General features: G+C 42.9%; 1 protein-coding gene across 2 annotated transcripts in view; it reads right to left on the bottom strand.

Moving 5' to 3' along the window:
- Positions 1–21,333, bottom strand: part of LOC137431276 (receptor tyrosine-protein kinase erbB-4) — a 136,157-nt gene that overhangs the window by 15,798 nt on the left and 99,026 nt on the right. The window contains exons 11-20 of one of the 2 annotated variants that reach the window (XM_068122425.2): positions 21,187–21,277; positions 20,835–21,037; positions 19,616–19,748; positions 18,900–18,990; positions 18,479–18,636; positions 16,807–16,857; positions 10,543–10,678; positions 10,295–10,414; positions 6,618–6,716; positions 6,281–6,466 (exon numbers count right to left, since the gene is read on the bottom strand). In XM_068122425.2, the coding sequence (XP_067978526.2) occupies positions 6,281–6,466; positions 6,618–6,716; positions 10,295–10,414; positions 10,543–10,678; positions 16,807–16,857; positions 18,479–18,636; positions 18,900–18,990; positions 19,616–19,748; positions 20,835–21,037; positions 21,187–21,277 (1,268 nt within the window). Of the gene's footprint in view, positions 1–6,280; positions 6,467–6,617; positions 6,717–10,294; positions 10,418–10,542; positions 10,679–16,806; positions 16,858–18,478; positions 18,637–18,899; positions 18,991–19,615; positions 19,749–20,834; positions 21,038–21,186; positions 21,278–21,333 lie in introns of both variants that reach the window. The other variant, XM_068122423.2, reaches the window with a different exon arrangement.

Here is a 21,333-nt window from a genome sequence, read left to right as displayed (position 1 = left end):
GCTTTTGTTTGATCTGGAGAGTACACTACACTTACGGAGGTATGGTGTGTATATACAGACTTGGCATTTAATATGGAATTTTTTTTTTTTCTTGACTTGGGTTTACTTTCTGAACTCAGTATATCAATCTGGTGAGTTTCTTTTACCCTTCGGTGATGTCTTTGTTGAAAGAACCATGTCACTGAATGTCTTTTGCAGCAAGAAGTCAATAACAGGATTATATCACAGGTGGCGTGACAAAATGTAAGGGCAGGTACATTTGACGATTGGCTTCACAATCGGGTATACAAGGGTTGTTGCGTTCTGTATTAGTGGAAAACAACTGCTGCACATCTACAAAAGTTATTGCCGCTTCCTCTGGAGATGGTCCGTCAACTTGACAATGCTGTTTGTCATGGAGTGGTGGCTTTACGAAATTCTGGCATGAAACAGCGTGCTATTGCTCGGCAGTACGGCATCACTCAAGGTCAGGTGTCATAGATCCTGAAACGAAATGCTCAGAGGGGTGTCCCTACTCCAATACCGAGGCCAGGACGTCCCCACAGAACCACATGGAGAGATGATCGCCAGCTGCACCGGTTAGTCTGCAATGGCCGTACCAAGTCAGCTAATCGGCTTAGGGCTGAGTGGCATCAACTGACAAATGTGCCTGTATCCAGAAGGCTAGTCAACCAACGACTGGTTCAAGCAGGCTATCCTGCCAGGAGTCCCCTGAGAAAGCCATGCCTGACCAGACAACACAGCCAGCGCCGATTGCAGTGGGCCAGAGAGCACCGTCAATGGCAGCCAGGACAATGGAATCACGTGACCTTCAGTGACGAGTCTAGATTTCTGGTCTATCGTCAAGATGGCCGCATCCGAGTGCGCAGACAAGTGCATGAAGCCCACAACGAAGATTGTATAGTGCCAAGAGTCCAAGCTGGAGGTGGTGGGGTGACCGTTTGGGCTGCTTTTCATGCAGGGGGGCAAAACTGACCTGGTTATTCTGAATGGAAACCTGAACCAGTTCAAGTACAGGGTCATTCTGGAAGAAACATTGCTTCCATTTGCTCGTGCAGCCTTTCGAGGAAACTTTGTCTTCCAAGATGACAATGCACGGCCTCATCGTGCTCGCATGATCCAACACTTTCTTGCTGAACGTGGTGTAGAGCATATGGAGTGGCCTGCCATGTCCCCGGATATGAATCCGATAGAGAACTTGTGGGCAGAATTAACGCATCAAATCGACAACTTGGACCAGCAACCGACCTCTGTGCGTGAATTGCAGCAGACTATTGTCACTGCATGGCAAGCGATTCCTGTCCAAACCTTGGCAAATCTCAGGAACAGCATGTCTCAACGTGTACGTGCTCTCCTGAATGCTCGGGGGGTTACACGAAGTACTGAACTGTAATTTAACTGTCCGTAATCCCAGTCATAATTTAGCTTTTGTTTTTGTTGAAAAATTATTTGGCTAATGTGCAAAATAAAGAGATACTTCTGGAAAACGTTCAGAAGTTTAACACAGTACTGTCCGTGAATTGAGTTCGATATCAGTTTCCATCACTTTCGAGGATCAATTTATTTGCTTCGAAATGTCAAATGTGATACAGACTTGGCATTTAATATGGAATATTTTTTTTGTGGGGGTGAACTTACTTTTCAAGATGTCTTAGAACCAAAAGTTCATTGGAATTATGTTGAAATTATTCTAGATTTTGTTAATGTGACCTTTAAAAGAAACAAAAACCACATTTGACATTTCGAAACAAATAAATTGATCCTTGAAAGTGATGTAAGCTGATATCGAACTCAATTCACGGACAGTACTGTGTTAAACTTCTGAACGTTTTCCAGAAGTATCTCTTTATTTTGCACATTAGCCAAAAAAAATTTCAACAAAAACAAAAGCTAAATTATGACTGGGATTACAGACAGTTAAATTACAGTTCAGTACTTCGTGTAACCCCCACGAGCATTCAGGAGAGCATGTACACATTGAGGCATGTTGTTCACGAGATTTGCCAAGGTTTGGACAGGAATCGCTTGCCATGCAGTGACAATAGTCTGCTGCAATTCACGCACAGAGGTCGGCTGCTGGTCCAAGTTGTCGATTTGATGCGTTAATTCTGCCCACAAGTTCTCCATCGGATTCATATCCGGGGACATGGCAGGCCACTCCATATGCTCTACACCACGTTCAGCAAGAAAGTGTTGGATCATGCGAGCACGATGAGGCCGTGCATCGTCATCTTGGAAGACAAAGTTTCCTCGAAAGGCTGCACGAGCAAATGGAAGCAATGTTTCTTCCAGAATGGCCCTGTACTTGAACTGGTTCAGGTTTCCATTCAGAACAACCAGGTCAGTTTTGCCCCCTGCATGAAAAGCAGCCCAAACGGTCAGCCCACCACCTCCAGCTTGGACTCTTGGCACTATACAATCTTTGTTGTAGGCTTCATGCACTTGTCTGCGCACTCGGACGCGGCCATCTTGACGATAGACCAGAAATCTAGACTCGTCACTGAAGATCACGTGATTCCAGTGTCCTGGCTGCCATTGACGGTGCTCTCTGGCCCACTGCAATCGGCGCTGGCGGTGTTGTCTGGTCAGGCGTGGCTTGGCTTTCTCAGGGGACGCCTGGCACAATAGCCTGCTTGAACCAGTCGTTGGGTGACAAGCCTTCTGGATACAGGCACATTTGTCAGTTGCTGCCACTCAGCCCTAAGCCGATTAGCTAACTTGGTACGGCCATTGCGGACTAACCGGTGCAGCTGGCAATCATCCCTCCTTGTGGTTCTGCGGGGACGTCCTGGCCTCGGTATTGGAGTAGGGACACCCCTCTGAGCATTTCGTTTCAGGATCTTTGACACCTGACCTTGAGTGATGCCATACTGCCGAGCAATAGCACACTGTTTCATGCCGTAATTTCGTAAAGCCACCACTCCATGACAAACAGCATTGTCGAGTTGACGGACCATCTCCAGAGGAAGCGGCAATAACTTTTGGAGACGTGCAGCAGTTGTTTTCCACTAATACAGAACGCAACAACCCTTGTATACCCGACTGTGAAGCCAATCATCAAATGCACCTGTCCGTACATTTTGCCACGCCACCTGTGATATAATCCTGTTGTTGACTTCTTGCTGCGACAGACAATCAGTGACATGGTTCTTTTAACAAATAAATCACCAAAGTGTAAAAGAAACTCACCAGATTGATATACTGAGTTAGGAAAGTAAACCCAAGTCAAGAAAAAAATAATATTCCATATTAAATGCCAAATCTGTATATATATATATATATATATATATATATATATATATATATATATATATATATATATATATATATATATTGTTGCGGAGATGAGGACTGTATTTTTTTGATTGTGTGCTGTATTATTATTATTATTGTTTATTCTGCGCCCCCCTACCTCCGGAGCTGTGTAAAGGTGAAAGGGCATCCCATAATTAGTCCACAAGCATACACGTCAGCCAAATAATAGAATACCCCTGTTTGATAGTTATCTCTTATTCTGTGTTTTAGGGTAAGGCTGTGTCTCCCATTAATTGAAGTACTCCATTGCACCAGTGAAAGAGAATAGATCCCCTTTCATTCCCATCCCCAAAATCTCCATTTCCTATTACATCCCCTCTGGTGATTGCCAACCCTCGATTGCCAATTACCTCCCCTCCAATAACCGCCATTGACCACGAGGCAGGGTTGGAGAAGCAAGGCGTGTCTCCACCTCGTCATAGGGGGGAAGAGGGGCGTGCCCGCCCGTCGTCATCAAGGGCGGAGCGAGAGGGTCGCGTGACCAACCAGGGCCGAGGTGAGCACACCGATGGGCGTGTCAGGAAGGCCGGCGGCTTGATCGCTGGAGGCGCTATAAAAGGCGCGCACGCAAGAAGCAAGGGAGAGAGTCGTGAGGAGTCAGTCAGTGGAGTCGGTGGTCAGTTGGTTGCGTTGGTTGCGGTGAGGAGTCGGTGGTGGTGGTCAGTTGGTTGCGTTGGTTGCGGTGAGGAGTCGGTGGTAAAGAGTGAGCAGACCAAGAAAGAGTTGAGGGTTTGGACCAGACGAGTCGGACAAGGCCTGGCAAAGCACGCGACGTCCACAGCAGCCACAACAGCAGCTTGGGGGCCTGAACGGCGGTTTGGAGCAGGGCCGTGAAGGAACAGCGGCTGCTAAACGCGCCGGTTGTGCTGCAGGACCCCCTTGGACCTTCCTCTCCCTCCAGCCATCCACCTCCTGCCTTTCCACCCTTCTTGTGTACGTGAGTTTGTTTTGTTTGTTCTGTCCCTGGGTTAATTAAGTCTGTATAAGCTAATAATTGCACTGTGTCTCTGATTCTTCTGTATATTATTTTATTATCTTTCCTTCTCCTTGGTTACTTTGAGCATGTAAATAGTAGGAATAAATTTAGTAGTATTTCCAACCTTTTTGTCTTCTTCTTCTTCTTCTTCACATCCGTGTCGCCTTTGTCTTTTCCCTATTGAATAGCTGCGGTGCGATCCGGCCAACGTTTGGGTGGAATCGGGTTCTAATCGGGGAATAACTGTTCGGTCGCGGTTGGACCATCCGCTCGGCCCATCATACCATCTAAACCGCGATCAGTAACAATATATATATATATATATATATATATATATATATATATATATATATATATATATATATATATATATATATATATGTATATGTATATGTATATGTATGTATATATATATATATATATATATATATATATATATATATATATATATATATATATATATATATATATATCTCCAATCTTCGTGCTGTTCCTGTCTCTCTTAATTAAAGAACCCCCACTCATAATTAAAGGGGAGTTTTGTGAATGGCAGATCTGGAGAAAAGAAGAGGCAGACCAAGTGATGCCTACTAGTAGAACACACATCTCATTTTTTCATTTCTGTTCCTCAAAATTATATCTCTCTCTTTTATTCACACACGCGCGTGCACGCACACACACACACACACACACACACACACACACACACACACACACACACACACACACACACACACACACACACAATTAATTGTACAGTTTCAGTTGTTTCTCAACTTAAATATAAATAATTTAAAGGATTGTTGTAAATGATGTTAATTTCACAACATCCCATATTCAACTTTATTTAAATTGTAAACCTCAAACATAGTTCCTCTACCTAAAGTTAGAACCTTAACCTGCAAGCAATTGACTCGTTTCCCGACTGCATGGATCATCAGCTGGGCACCGTTCGTCCTCGAGGTTTCAATCCTTTCAGCCCAGGACCTCTCCAAACGGCGGATCCACAACCTCGATCATGGATCCACATCAATAGATGGTACATCAGTAGATCCACAACCTCAGTTGCGTCCAGGCAGTCAGTCAACTCATCAATGCAACATCACTTCCAACTTTACTCGCAATAGGATTCAATGTATTATCATATCTTTATAACTTTCCTTACACACTCGATAATATGATATTATTAAATCATTCACATCTTACCCTTAAATCCATCAATCGACCAACCAGCATGACCACACCACCTACCTTTCTATCAAACTGTATTTCGAATGCTCAAACTGTCATTCATAATGGTTTTTTGCATGCTGCCGTATCCTAGCAACCACTGATTCCTACCAACATTGATTTGTAGTATATTTAATTATTATATTGTACTGTATTTACATAAAGATCTCATGAATAATATTTTTAACATTCGTGTTGTATTTTACTAATTCGATTTGGTGTCGTTTTGTAATATTAAAGAAAACTTGTTTTAATCTACCAACTGCAGCCCCCTGTGCTCGCATACGTCTGAGTTGTTGTAATTTATTGACCAGTTCAGAGCTGTGTGTGGTTGCTCTTACAGTCCTAATTATTTCACCTGCAACCGTACCATAAAATAGCTTTTTGGGAATGTTGCTGTCGAAGAAAGGCATTCGGACAATGTGGAATGGAAATGCATCTCGTTTATCAAATAATTTGGTGTGAAATTTATTATTATGGATGTCAATTTGTAATTCTAAAAAGGAAACTGAAGTGGAAGTTTGGTTTTCCTTTTTTAATTAAAGTTCTTTTGGATATATATCATCATGAAGCTGCCCAAATATAAATCCATCATTACACACACACACGCGCACTTACGCACACACACCGGGATTAATGGAGTGGCATGTTCAATCGATGGGACAACTTCTCCAATTTGACATCGAATAAATGTACAATATTTTAACAATTTATTGGTCATTCACTGATTACCGATGGCAAACTCATTCTTTGCCTCACCTTTGCAATTTGCACACACCAGTTGAGCAACGGCTGGGATCCAATCGAGTTACGATTCTCACGGACGTATGTGAGTAGGCAGCCATAAGGCATGAGCTGAGTGACCAATTGTACCGGTGATGTCAAACAGATTCCGAGGAGTCTTACCAAGTGCTGGTGTTCAATGCTCGCCATGACAAATGCCTCCTGGAGGGACAACAGGGGTGATCGATAGATTGAGAGGTTAATATTACCAATACCCAAAGGGAATAACTTGGAGACTACAGAATTTTGAAAATGCTGAATTTCTTCCATTGAGCATAAAGCGTTTAAAAACAAGGAAGGTGGAAGAACTCACTTCGAGCATGTCCTTGTTGGAATGTGGCACTGTTGTTTCCTGCAACACCTTGATGGCGACTGGAATCTTCAACGTTTCACCTTCTGGGAGCCACAGGCCCTGCAGAGAAATACATATTGAAACTGCAGAATCTTTATTAAATCCCTGTTTAGTAGTTTAGTCATTAAATGGAATGGCAAAAATAAAGATAACTAGGCAAACACTGCAGAGATCCAGCATGTGAAATAAAGCTATTTATACCACTTCAACTTGATAGTCAACCCTACCCAATGTCTCTAGCGTATCAGTTGCATCTGTGCAGTCATGTGAATGCCCAGTAACATGCATCCTTCCATTTTACCAAAAACAGTGCTGGGGTTATAGAAGCTGTAAGCGTGGTAAACACATTTAAGACAAGTACACATACATTCAAAGTACACCGCCCCCATGCCAAATAATGAAATATCCTACAGCGCGGCATTGCCGGGGCGCCTCAGGCGCCCGGCAATACCGCAGTGCACCTCATAGAGGCTGCATTGGGAGGAAGAGGTGTTCGCTAATTGATTGATTAATTGTATAATTAAAATCAATAAAAGATTATCACAAAATATTTTCTTAATCAATTGGCTAATAGCATAACTAAACCAGTAGTGCTTCATCCCAAGACCTATCTTTTAGAAATTTTATTAAATGTCATTAATAAAAAATTAAATAATTAATTGATTAATCAATAAATAATTAATCAATTAATCAATAAATAATTAAGCAATTAAATGATTAATCAATAAATCAAAAATATCCTTGATAGCCACATCACTTGGTCACTCATGTCCAAATATTAGCTTCCCAGCTCAAAAGGTGCCTGAGATATTGGCCAAATGAGAAAGAAAATAAATAAATGATTAATAATGAAAATAAATAAATAATAATCATAAAAAAATTAAATTATTAATCAATTTGGTCAGAGAACACATAAACTACCACTATTTCATCAGAATCTGTAACGTAAAAAAAAAAAAAATTCTTGTCATTAATCGAATAATTAAATAATTAATCGATTAATTGATTAATTAATAAATCAAAAATAGCATTTGCAGCCAAATCACCTGGTCATTGGCATGTCCAAATATCAGCTTCCTAACTCAAAAGGTGCCTGAGTTAATGGTCAGAAGAGAAAGGAAATTTAATTAATTAAATAAGTACTTCATTAAACGCTAATAATTAAATAACTCCTCAATTAATTGATTAATCAAAAAACAAAAAATACCGTTTTTGACAAAGGACTTGCTCACTATTGTGCCGAAATTTCAGCTTCTTAGCTTGAAGGATGGCTGAGATATCGCCCGGACAACCAAGAAAACAAACAAACAAACAAACAAGAAACCAGAGTGAAAACTGAGTACTCTCTTTCAGCGTGCGTCACTGCCGAGCCCCCTTTGGTGCCCGGCAATGACGATTTGCAATGCCTGGAGATGGCATAGGAAAGGAGCGGTGTACAATAATGCACCTGGGGGACAGAGAACGTTGAAGAAAACTTTTCGAACGGATTCGAAGGGAAATTCATCCCATTTTCCAAGTATGAAAACTCAGCTTGAGCAGTGCGCTACAAGTTCTGCTCTGAAGGATGTGTGAAACCATGCTCGCAAAATGAACAAGGACGAGTTGTCTTATGTTTGGTCCTGCGTTTGGTTAAGATTTGATGCGTGCATTAGAGTTCTGTTCATCATGGGTTCTTTCGTGTTCATCATTAGAGTTGATCATGTGTTCTTCCGGGTAAAACCACCTTTAGAGGCCATTTTTCCCTGCAAGCGGGGGTTGGCCTTTTTCGGGAACCGTGGTTGTTGTTGTTTTTCGGTCCCCTTTTTGAAGCAATGTTTTACGGCCGGATGCCCTTCCTGACGCCAACCCTTTTTGCCGCCTTTAACTACAAGCAGGGAATTACCAGTGAACTGGTACTCAATTAGCCGACCTCGGTGTTCTTCCGGGTAATTGAACGATTAACCAGCATCTATGTATTCGCATGGTATCAAAATCAGAAATTTGCATTGTAGGACAATAGACAGTACTGCAGCATTATGGGCTGGCAGGATAGCATAGAGGTATACACCTATGAGCTGTCCAGCCTGAGTTTGAATCTCACCCTAGCTACAAACTGTCATCCTGGTGTTTCACAGGCAGGACGAGGCATCACTGTGTGTCCGTCCCTCAGGTGGACGTGAAACGGGGTGTCCCATCTGCCGGCAATGGTTGGTGGACGTTACAGGTCCCAGGGTGTCCTTCATGAAGAGTAAGCGAGCTATCGCCGGCACCCTGAACGAATTCCAAATTTCTGTCCTAACTTACAGGGGGCACTGCATTAGCAAGCAAGTCCCCCAGCAAGTGTTGCTACCCACAGCCATGTGTTGCACACAAAATAATAAGATTGCAGCATTAGGAAGTTACTTTTGGGAAACTGCTGTGCCTAATTATTTGGTTAATACATGCAGCAATTCTGATACCGATATTGAATTTTGACAGCAGGTCGCACAGATACCAGCTGACGTCCCAATGGTCTTGTGAAGTAATGAATTCTCATCTCTACAACTTTCTCTCAGGGTACTTCTCTCATCATACACTTTGAGTTGAGAGTAACATTGCTGACCTTACATTATTATTGTAACAATGCATTCACATCAGGCCCCTCTCAAGATCCTTGATAAATATATGCTTGCATCGTCAGATAAGCCATTTAGTTATTTAGCATCCGCCATCTTGCTTGAAAGCTTGGGGAAGAAATTCCTTGTTGCCAAGGCAGGTGGAGTTTTATTCATTAATTTTTGTAGATAAAGTCTATGCTTGTGGAAGAGTGATTTTTATAAAGAACTAGCAGAAGTACCCGGCATTGCCGGGCAGGGGAGGGGAGGGGGAGGGGGAAGGGGAGGGGAACGGGGGGAGAGCGAGCCCCTTGGTAAAGCGAGCGATTTTTTTTTTCATAGCGTCATAGCGTTCATAGCGTTTCATAGCGTCATAGCGATTTTTTTTTTCATAGCGTCATAGCGTTCATATCGTTCATAGCGTTCATAGCGTCCATAGCGTCCATAGCGTCATAGCGTCATAGCGATTTTTTTTTTCATAGCGTCATAGCGTCATAGCGTCATATCGTTCATAGCGTCATAGCGTCATAGCGTTCATAGCGTCATAGCGTCATAGCGTCATATCGTTCATAGCGTCATAGCGATTTTTTTTTTCATAGCGTCATAGCGTCAATAGCGTTCATAGCGTCATATCGTTCATAGCGTCATAGCGTCATCACGTGATCGCTCTGAGCGAATCAGCGCCCACCTGCTCTGATTCCGTTGATTCCGTGCGCTGAAATGCGCTGAGGTAAATATGAATAAAAAATATGGATCGTCAAATATTTTGAGTTCGGCCATGTTCGTCCCAGGCTCAATGGCCATGTCTATGCCAAATATCAAGCACGTAAGCCTCTCCGTTTAGGAGTCTATCGGTAACATTACACACACACACACACACACACACACACACACACACACACACACACACACACACACACACACACACACACACACACACACACACACACATACACACACACACACACACACACTGTGTTTTACATATATATAGATAATGGATTCATGAATAAGTATAAAGACAATGTGGGTAAAGAAGGAAACACATAGCAGGTCTGAGGTTACCTTGTACACTGTACCAAAAGCTCCTGTTCCGAGCACTTTTCCTTTGCGGAGTTCTGTCTCTTTCAGAATGCGCAGTTGTGCTTGGTTGGGGACTCCTCCAGTCGGTGTCAGTGGCACCAGCTGCTGGAGCCAGTGGTAGGTGCAAGATGCAATGTTATGGAAACATGCCACGGTGATGTGGAGTAATATTGGTTATGGAAACATGATGTGCTTATTGAATTGGATATTGTGCAGGTAGTATGACTTACCTCCTGATCAATGTACTTGCGCAGTTTCTTCTTTCTCCGCTTGTTGTTTCGCCTCTTGAACAGCAACACCACGAGCGTGGCCAACAGTGCCACAAAGAGTATCCCGACCACACCAGCCACAACGATGGGTGTGGGACTGTAACAAGGTACATGATAATCAGATATGGTTGTAAGGAGGGAGTGTGAAAGGGATGGTGGACATTCAATATTCATCACTCGAATGACCTCCTCAATCCTCCATTATGCACGTCCTACTGCTTCCTGTCAGCACTTGGTGATGCATATGAAAGCACAAATCCATTCTTGGGAACATGGTAGCCCAAATGTTTAAAAAGAAACCCAAAATCCAGGCTGGATGCTCACGTCCACTCATTAATTCCTCTTTTCTCTTGTCTGTTGAACCAACTTCCTCAGTCTATTGAATCCCATTCTTCCCACAAAGGCTTCAAGATGGTTGTACACCATCTCCTCATGTTATCCCCCAACCATACGCATGATGTCTTTTATGCTCATTAACCCTCTCCAAGCACACCACTTCCTTTCTAGCCCATTGTCTTTCACGAACCAGCAGTCAATGCCTGACGTTCGAGCGAAGGTGGCACAGGAATGTGGAATTTATTGGTTCATGGTTTAGCATTAGCCATTTCCGCATTTTCTGTTAGCTTCCGGCCTCCCAACCACGCTTAGCATGGGTACCTCGCTAACACGTATACATACTGGTTAATGATGCACCTCTAACTGTGATTGGTGGTGATGCCAGATCGTATTTGGAACCCACGAGTGCTATCTGCCCCGTGGACACTGAGTTTCACCCACCAATCGCAAACAGGAAGCATCACCATTGTTTTTAAGCAATCAGTAGTTGTGCGAATGCGATTATTGAAATTCACACACCAAATTGCATATTCTCGCATGATAATTTGATTAATTTAAATGTCATGGTCTGGCAGCCATTTTAAAAATGATTTTGTATCTGGATTTGTTTTTTTAATCCAATTCTGAATTCCGTTTTATAAAGAGGACGTCTTGAGTCACGTATCCAATCAAAGCGGGGTTGTATCAAAGCGGAGCAGCTTGTAACCTGGTCATATCTGCCTGCAGTTAAAAAGTGGCACATCTAGTTATTATTATTTTTATCATTATGGATTATATAATATATTTTATGATGGTCAAAAAGGTCCAACAACAACATCTTGAAAAACCTCGTTCAGTGTTAACTTGCTTAGTTGAGTGCTAACCCCATTCAGTGTAAGCTGAGTGATAACAGCTCCTTATATCTCGTGCTCTACGTGAGAAGAAGAACAAAGTACGTGCTGTTCTCTGCAGACTGTGTGGTTGCATTTTTATATGCGCATTCTGTGGCTGTCACAAAGCAGCCGATGCAAGAAACGCGGTTGCCCAAAGCGAAACTGACTGGCACGTCAAACCTGCATGCCGGCCGCTCCTCTCACTTAACAGCAGCGTTGCTGATGGGAAGCACGGGCCCTCGTGTTCAAACAGGCTCAAGCTTAGCGTCAAATGTAAAGCTGTGGTGTGGCCTCCATGGAAACAGTTCTGGCTGTCGCTGTTGGTGGCTTACCTCAACAACGATGAGATCACACACAGCTAACCTTGTCAAAAAGTTTGTCCCAACAGTTAAAGGCAACTCCATGAGTAGAAAGCACTGATATTGTGGTGAACACTTACTGCCGTAATATGACCACTCATTGCATGTAAAGATAGTGACAATAACCCCAAAGGAGGATTCTCCTATAACATTCCCATAATGCAGCAGTAGCAAATATTCTCGTGTTGTAAGGAGGACATAATAACGGGATTTGATTCCGCTGTGTCTAATGGATTGTCCCGGAAGGGTTTTTGTTTAAGCTCCAAACATCACTCATGCCAAGGCTGCTTGGTGTCTGCTTGGCATTGAGGGAAAGAACTGAGAAACATCCAGTCAGTCCTTTGAATAAGAAAACCTCAAGGTTATTTATATTCTGAGCAAGTTGTGGCCGAGGTTTTACAACTAATCCAACCAGGCCAATCCACAAAGGTTGTGTGACCTCTCTGCGGACACCATGCCAAGAAGAGAACAATGCTTATAACCTTTATAACTTTAAACGTGAAAACATTATTGTACGTTAAAAAAAAGTTCATTCTATATATATATATATATATATATATGTATGGGACAAATAAGCAATAAATTCCCAGCTTAAAGTAATAAAGTAAAATGACTAGTAAAAAAAACATGAAGCATTTGTCAAGAACATAAATTATTTATATGTAAAAATCACCAAATTTAAATGTTATGTTCACTCCTTCAAATCACAATGTAAATATAACAATATTACAATATAATCTTATTTACAATTGTATTATTTTGATTAGAGAGTGGAAAGACAGCTTATCATAACAGGTCATAACGGCATTGGCGTATCGAGGAAAAATGACGCTGGGGCGAGATGTCAAATTGCCGCCACCTCGCAACTCGTAATATGACCTGGTATTGGTCATATTTCAGGTATTTTAAACCAATTTCAATGGTTGCTAGAAGACAGGGCAGCATGTAGAATCATACGAACATAATCATAAGACAAGCTGAATTAAACACAAACCCAATGAAATAACTTTATTACAAATCAAATTAGGTGCAGTACATTTGCAAGTAAACAGTTAAAGTTTTGTTTTCTGCTTTTGTCTTGTTTTGTTTTCAAAAAATTGTGGAAATTATGTAAAAAAATGAATCTACTATATAAGAGAGACATCTGTCTGTCTGTGTGTCGCCATTTTTCTCAGAGATGGCTGAACGTATCTTCACCAAACTTTCAGAGGTTCATCAGTGAGTGCCTGTGAGTGTTTTAGGCCATTTTTTTTTTTTTTGAAAAAAAAAAGAAAGATTGCCTTCCACCTCTGCCCCCTATTCCCCCCTCCCTTCCCCCCTCCCCCCTTCCCCCCATCCCCCTCTCCCTCCTTTCCCCCCCCATTCCCCCCTCGGCAATGCCGGGTACTTCTGCTAGTCTTTGATAAATTGTATAAAAATTGGCCCAACTTATTCAATAAGATGCCAGAAGTATTCCAAAAGCATATATACAATGTCACTTCCACGTCCTCGCGTTAGTTGAAGAAAAACATAGGGGAAATACCCCTAGCGCTCACCTGGTAGAATAAACAGTATACTGCACTGAATAAAGGTATTTTAAACCAATTTCAATGGTTGCTAGAAGACAGGGCAGTATGTAGAATCATACGAACATAATCATAAGACTTTAAACAAACAAACAAAGAAATGCCTATTTTGGGGGGCAACCCCTCCCCACCACCTCCCACCCCATGTACCTCCTCAAACCCCAATTTTTCCAATTCCTTGAACAAACATTGGTACATCATGGATGATGAAGGTTATGGTGAAGTTTCATCGAAATTGTGTGTGTAGTTTCAGAGAATAAAGCAAATATCTATTTTGGGGGGGGGTCAAACCTGGACCCACTTTGACCCCCTCCACAAACCCCCAAAGGGGGCAGATTTTTTTTAAATACCATGAACAAACTTTGGTACATCACGGGTGGTGAAGGTTGTGGTCAAGTTTCATGGAAATAGTGTGTGTAGTTTCAGATTTAAAAAAAGCAATTTCCTATTTTGGGGGGGTCAAACCTGGATCCACTTTGACCCCCGGTAAAACCCTTAGACCTTGATTTTTTTTAATGCCCTGAACAAACTTTAGTCACAACACAACAAACATAATTTGTGCCAAATTTGGTCGCAATCCCATTAGCGGTTTCGGAGAAGAAGTTTCAAATGTTTATGGGCGGACTGACTGACGGACGGAATGAAGGATGGCCTGACTGACGGACGGACTGACTGACTGACTGACTGACTGACTGACAACGCTCCATCGCATGAGCTCCCCTGAACTTCATTTCAAGTGAGCTAAAAAGAGAAGAAAAACGGCTGCAGAAGCAACCTCAGCATGCTAACCCTGAAAAGCGGGAGACAGAGAGAACGAGGGCTCCACGATGATGATAACATCGATCACAAGAGAATCCTGACATTGGGGGGGGGGGGGTAAGGGGATTTTTCCAAGTACAACTTCTCAAGATTTTGCTAAGATGGCGATCAGCAGCAAGACCCTGAGGTCATGTGGCTTCTCCCCTCCGTGATGCTCCATGTCGCATCAACCCACCACTCCTCGGCCTTCGAAAGGGGAATTCTACCATTTTTGCTTATGTAATAAATAGATGATATCGTGTTTTATCTGACAGGATTTCAAAGAAAATAAAGAAAATAAATTTTCAACCTTTAAATATCGTGCGAATACATTCTGCTTTTTTGTTCGTATCCTTTTCTCACCTGTACAAATGAGCCGCGAACACTAATGAGGCGTGAACCGAGAACTAAAATGAGCGTGAATGCCTCGCCCGCTTAGTTTCCCGGCATGCCACACGCTTCTTTTGCCCGCCCCCTCTCTCCGGGATATCTTTGGCCGCAACCATTGGTCAGCAAACGAAGGGCGGGGCGGGGCCATTTGCACAGTTTAACTTCTCCCCTCGCTCGCGCTTTCATGCGCCGCGGCAAAATGGTATGAAGTGTCGATAATGAAAGATGCAAAATAAGGAATTTGCCGCCCCCAAAAGTGCTGCTCGGGGCGAACGCCCCTTTCGCCCCCCCCCCCTCGCTACGGCAGTGCATAACGGACAAAACCACCATTCTGGTGAGTGCCAGAAGGGGGGCTCTGCACTCTCTAAGAGGGGCTGCTTGCTGAGCTAGCTGTCCACAAACAGGAGAATTGTGAGTTTGTACCTCAATTGTGCTTAAGCTAGGTTGCTCTAATCTTTGTCCGTGATGTTCAAAATATGGTTTGGTGTGTGTGTGTTTGACTTCTGGTTACACCTAAACTGCTGGAAGGAATGAGTTGAAATTTGGTGTGCTCTTCTTCCATGACCGTCCACACTTTGACTTTCCCTTTTCCATAGAAGGAGCTTGATGACCTGAATACAGTCCAAGGAGAGCAGAGTAAGTCATTTTAATTGTTAGACGTGATGCTGAGGAGGCAGCGTATGCAATTTATAGGTAGGGTAGTCAAATATGGTATTTGTACACGCCTCTTCTTTGTGGGGCAGGGCAAGGACTTTCCATCCCAAAAAGGCACACGTGTCACTATCTGTCTGGCCATTGTGTGCCAGCCACAGCGGTGTAATGCGCTGTAGGACTGAGAAGAAAAGATTGACTTTTATTTTTATAAGATGACTCCACCCAGAGAGCTAAGGCAGACAAGAAAGACAAAGAAGGAGTGGTTTGAGAGAGCTCCTGGAGGGCAGAGAAGGACGTGGAGGGGAGACATGAGCTCTGGTGTGTCCATTCACCCTCTGAGGGATTATGGCTGAACACCTCTAAGTCAGAATCCCTCCTTGAGCAAGGCGATGCTGTTGTGCATGGGGCTTCGACCGGGAGAGCATACCTCTTTCGAGCCGGTGGCCCCCCTCTGAGGGCGGCCTCCGGCGCGGTCCTCCACACGGCATCGGTTTTGAGGGTCACCCGATGAATCATGCAGCACGACCCTCTCCGAGCATGCTGCTTGCACAGCACGATGGTGGGGTGCCATGTGGTGAATGACTCGTAAACGACCTGGTTATGAGAAAACGGACAAGCTTGAACGAAGCAAACAAGGCCCGACAGAAAAAGGGGCACCTGGGTTAAGCAGCCAGGGCAACACCTGTTTCATGAACTCGAGCATACAGTGTGTGAGCAACACTTGACCGCTCACACAGTACTTTCTCTCTTGCATGCATATGTTTGAGCTAAACAGGTCGAATCCCTTGGGCATGATTGTTCAAGCTCGTTCAAGCTTCAAACGAATGAGAGAACGGACACACCAGAGCTCCTGAAGACCAGGATGACTCATGTGGAGAGAAATCATGTTTCAAAAGATAGAGGATCATGAGGGCTGGTTCAGGGTGCAGCTCCCATGGTGCTCATTGTCGTTGGCTTATTTAGTCACTGGTTTACTTCATCACTGGCTTACTTTTTGCTGGCTTCCAAAATGGGCTGCAGGGAGCCCTGTCCAAAAATGGCCATCTACACAACACATAATCAAAGGAAAGTCCTCGCCTGCAATTTTAAATGTTTGTACACGTGTGATCTGTGGCGTCTACTGTGGGTTAAGTTTTATTGATTTCTTATTTCCCTGTGTTTTGATTTACAGATTCTACACAACACGCTGATCAAACAGTTTACAAGCCTAGCTGGCAGTTTACATGCAATGAGACACGAAGTATTTCTCACCTGCTTGTTCCACTTAGCCCCTTGCAGTCATCTAGCATAGGCCCATCACACCTGGCAGGATGACACGTTGAGAGTTGAGAAAGAAGCTTGATTTTTAATTTTTTCAGCATCTAAGGTGCATGGAGGAGCTTGTACGTATATTGCATGCAGGATAGGAACACAAGGAGACAATTCACAAATCTATATCGTAACCACGATTTGAAAGTGGGGGCACATGATCATGGGGTGAGCACTCAGGGACACCAAACAGAATAAAAAATAAAAAAAACCACCTTTAGAGGCCATTTTTCCCCGCAAGCGGGGGTTGGCCTTTTTCGGGAACTGTGGTTGTTGTTGTTTTTCGGTCCCCTTTTTGAAGCAATGTTTTACGGCCGGATGCCCTTCCTGACGCCAACCCTTTTTGCCGCCTTTAACGACAAGCAGGGAATTACCAGTGAACTGGTACTCAATTTGCCGACCTCGGAAGGATGACAGGCTGAGTCAACCCCCCTGGCGTTAATTCAGCGATTGACCGGGATTCGAACCCAGGATCCTAGGATCCTAAGCCGGCACCCTAGCCGCTAGCCCAACACCGGACACCAAACAGAATAAAACAACAATAATACCGTGACAATGTGCTTCCCTGAACTCAGTCTCCTCAACACTACAACCAGCAAAGCAGTGTGTAGATCTAACTCAAAAAGCAAAAACAAAACATGAGCCTGTTATCCCACAAATAGGATCGTGCAAATACAAGTGACCTTAGAACCTCTATATGACCTTTTGATACAGGTCACTATGACACCAAGGATTTGAGAGATACTTTCTACTCGCGTTGGGCTGACTGTTTGAGCTTAAACAGATCACACGGCAAGAAACCTGTACTTCTCGCAAGGACTAAAACATAGAATTTGACGCGAATACGTCAATGGATATGCTTCCGCCCAAATTAGATGTCAACCCACTGTTACGTAGTAAAACTATATATAATTCTGTGTACTCCTTCCTTGTCCTTCTAAAGGGTTCCTACTGTCGTAGAATAATAAATGTTACCATTGGAACCGCTGCATTAAGCTCCCATTACGCTTCTTCTTCTTCAATACCGGAAAGACTGGCTTTTAAGACACGCATTTTTATGATTAAGTGGACAATGATTTTTTTGTTCCAAGTAAATCGATTATTTATTTGCTTCTCAACCAAGTAAATTGATTGTGAGCCTTCCAACATTGCTATTTTTATTCTAGGACAGCAGGAAGCTTTTGGAATAAAGCATGACAGACACACACACACACAGACACTTGTGTAATGAGAAATAGATGAATTCTTTTTGCAATGACACACACTAATTGACACTATGTTGGAGATATTAAGAAGGTACCCCCAGCACACTTCACGGACCCCCTCACTGTGATCAGTTTGCCCAGGTGAGCCTATCCAAATGTTGCGTTATTATTCCCCTCCCTCATCTCTCTATTTGGTTTAATGTTTGTGGTCCAAAGAAACAAGTAAAAGTAATGTGCGAGCAATTGACACCCCCATATAGTGATGCAAATCTTGTGGGTAGCAATAAAATAACATTGTAATTAAGAAATAACAGACATTGTCTAAAATAACAGACACAATATTTATATTATATGTAACTTAGGCAAATAAGTCATAAGAGCGAGTTGTAGGATCATGACAACGAACGTACCCGTGTGTGCAGTTTGGATGGCAGGGAAGGCAGCGGTGCTCTTCATCATAGAATTTGTACACAATATCCCCATGCTTGCCTTGTAGGCTTGACAAACATTTCTCCACGCACTGTGACCCATCTTTGAAATGCCGGCATTGGAAGCAAGCATCGGCACCCTGACAAAAGGGATCCATGGGCATGTCTATGAGCAAAGACTAAACTAAAGACAGCATACAAAGTTGAGATTATGAGCAAACTTTAATTAGTGCTTGGAATTTGTACTTCAAATTATAAGTCACATATATATTATATTGAAATTATACAAAATGGATAACTACAAATATGGTTTCATTCCTATCCCTTTTCTGTATTCGTCTCCTCTATCTTCTAATACTTCCCTTCCCCATAATATGCTCTTAGGTAAAGGACCCAGACTCACGGTGCCATTGCAAGACAGCGATCCATTAATGGGCAGACACTGTGCGTCGCATGACAGGCATTCGATCCCTTTGATAAACTCTGGATTTTCACTGCACAGACAGACACAGGATAGAATGAACAACAGATGAAAAGTAAAATCATCCAGGAAAAAGGGGAGGAGAGATGGAAGTGAATTTTCATTTTTAAAACTCCTTGAAAAATTCCATGAATGCACATTATCATTTCATTCTTGAAAACTATGAAGTGGAAAGTTGGATTCACATCCACCACAATTTTGATCCAAATGACTGTGTATGTGGGTGGGAACAATGTGGCATCTCAGAGGAGGTTGTTTTTATGACCGTTCCATCAGCTTGCATTTTCTTAAGGATGTTGGAGATCCCATGATACTGTTCCAAGAAAAAGGCCAATTTTGGAATCCTTGCATGGTTCAAACTGAAGGCAGTGAGTGCACTAAACCTCAAAATAACCCACTCTATGATGGAAACATCTTCAGCAGGTCCATACAAAACACAATTTGCACCCAAATAAGTACAATTAGACGATCATGGTGATGACAGGGGAAACCTGAAAGCTATATTACACAAAAGCCACAGCACAATAGGATTACCATTACAAAAGTGCAAAATTACAATAAGGGTTAAGATGGTAACTTTAAATGTGGTTTGTTAGGTGAGATGGAAGCAAAACTCTTAAGCACAGAAGGGAACAAACCTTTCTGTCACATGACAGGCCTGAACACAGTTGTCCCCTCGCTGGAAATAGTCACACCGCAGGCATTGTGCAGGGCCTTGACCCCAGCAGCCCTCGGCAGAACAAAGAGGGTCACACACAAGGTGCTCTGCCTCTGGAGGTAAACAACGTAAGGTAGATGGTGTGATGGTTGTTTGGCAGCATATTCCATTTTGAGAAGATTGCATAAATTTGAGCATCCATCATAAACTACTCATTTAAAGCTTTATTTTCAAATTATATGATATTTTTATTAGTAATCCAATAATTATGGTACAGCTCGTACTGTGTCACAGGTATGACAAAGACAACAGGAGAAGTTGATATACTTTTACACGCGTTACAAAGACGTTAGTGGACAATAAACAACAAATGTTATGGTAGCGACAAGTTATTCTGAGGATGTTGCGCAAACAATGAGAAGGAAAATAAAGAAGAGGAAACCTTACCACTTTCGCCATCAAGATTCGATATCTGCAAATTCCTTCATATATTCGTCTACAACTAATATTTAAGTGAATGATTAAAATGGGGGCCATATTAATCATAGTTGGTACGTCTTTGGGATGGTATGATAGCCTAGACCCTAGAGGTACACACACTCACCTCTGAGCCATCAATCGTGGATTTGAATCTCGACCCGGCTATAAATTGTCATCCCGGTGTTTTGCAGGAAGGACGAGGCATCAATGGGTGCATCATCCCTCGGATGGATGTTAAAATGGGCGTCCCATCTGCCGGAATTAGTTGGTGGACATTACAGATCCCAGTCCTTTGTGTCCTTTGCAAAGCGTAGGTGAGCTATTTCCAGCACCCTGGCCAAATTCCAAATTGCTGCTCTCAACTACAGGGGGCACCTTTAGCATTATCAATTTATCAAATGGTATATGGTTAATGACGTGGCTGTAAGAATTTCAGATTGCTGCATCTCACCGTCAAATCGGTCACGTGAAGACAAAACCAGACCCACTGGTTGATGTGATGTCATCATTTGTTGCTTCATACCTTTTAGTTGCCCCAAACAAATTACGCCAAAGACCTCTTAGGGGTGACCAGTGATCCAGAAGAATGCACTATACTGTTACAGGCAAGTTGCAGTACCTTTGTATTTTCATAGTTTGACTGATTGTACTAAAACTTTTCATCAAACCAGAAGTCAAGTTGGGTCTTTCTTGTGTGTATTCAAGATGAAGTCACTCACTGCATTTTTCCTCCGGCCTGTTCTTGTCGAGCACAACGTGCTGCCGTGCCGATGGCATGAGACTTTTCCAAGCAACACTAGGGGTGTAGCAGAGGCTTGGGTTCCCACGGATGAGCACACTTCCCTCGGTCACATCCGTCAGCGAGCGTAGGCCAAGGTGTGTGATGTGAGAAATGTTCATCACAAGCAAGGAGAATCCAACGCTGTGGTGGATGTTTGATGCATAAATGGAAAACTGATTAATTAAATAAATAAAAAACAGCCATGGTGTTAAACTATTAAAGTGGGTCATGTATTTGAACAAGTGAGTTTACACCAGATTGCTGGTTTTCCGACGAGGCAAAACAATCACCTGCGCAGATGCCTGCCATGCACTACTCGGAGATTCTCGAACACACCGAGATCCGTTAGGCCTTGCGGCCAAGCCTCTATGTGCAGATAGCCTAAAAGGAAACGTCATACCACACAGGATAATTAGACGGACGCTCCATTACTTCTC

This window comes from Myxine glutinosa, chromosome 7, assembly GCF_964187855.1.
Source record: "Myxine glutinosa chromosome 7, kmMyxGlut1.1, whole genome shotgun sequence".
NCBI lineage: Eukaryota > Metazoa > Chordata > Myxini > Myxiniformes > Myxinidae > Myxine > Myxine glutinosa.
Note: the sequence above shows the minus strand (reverse complement) of the source record. Positions and strands in the feature narration are given on the sequence as shown.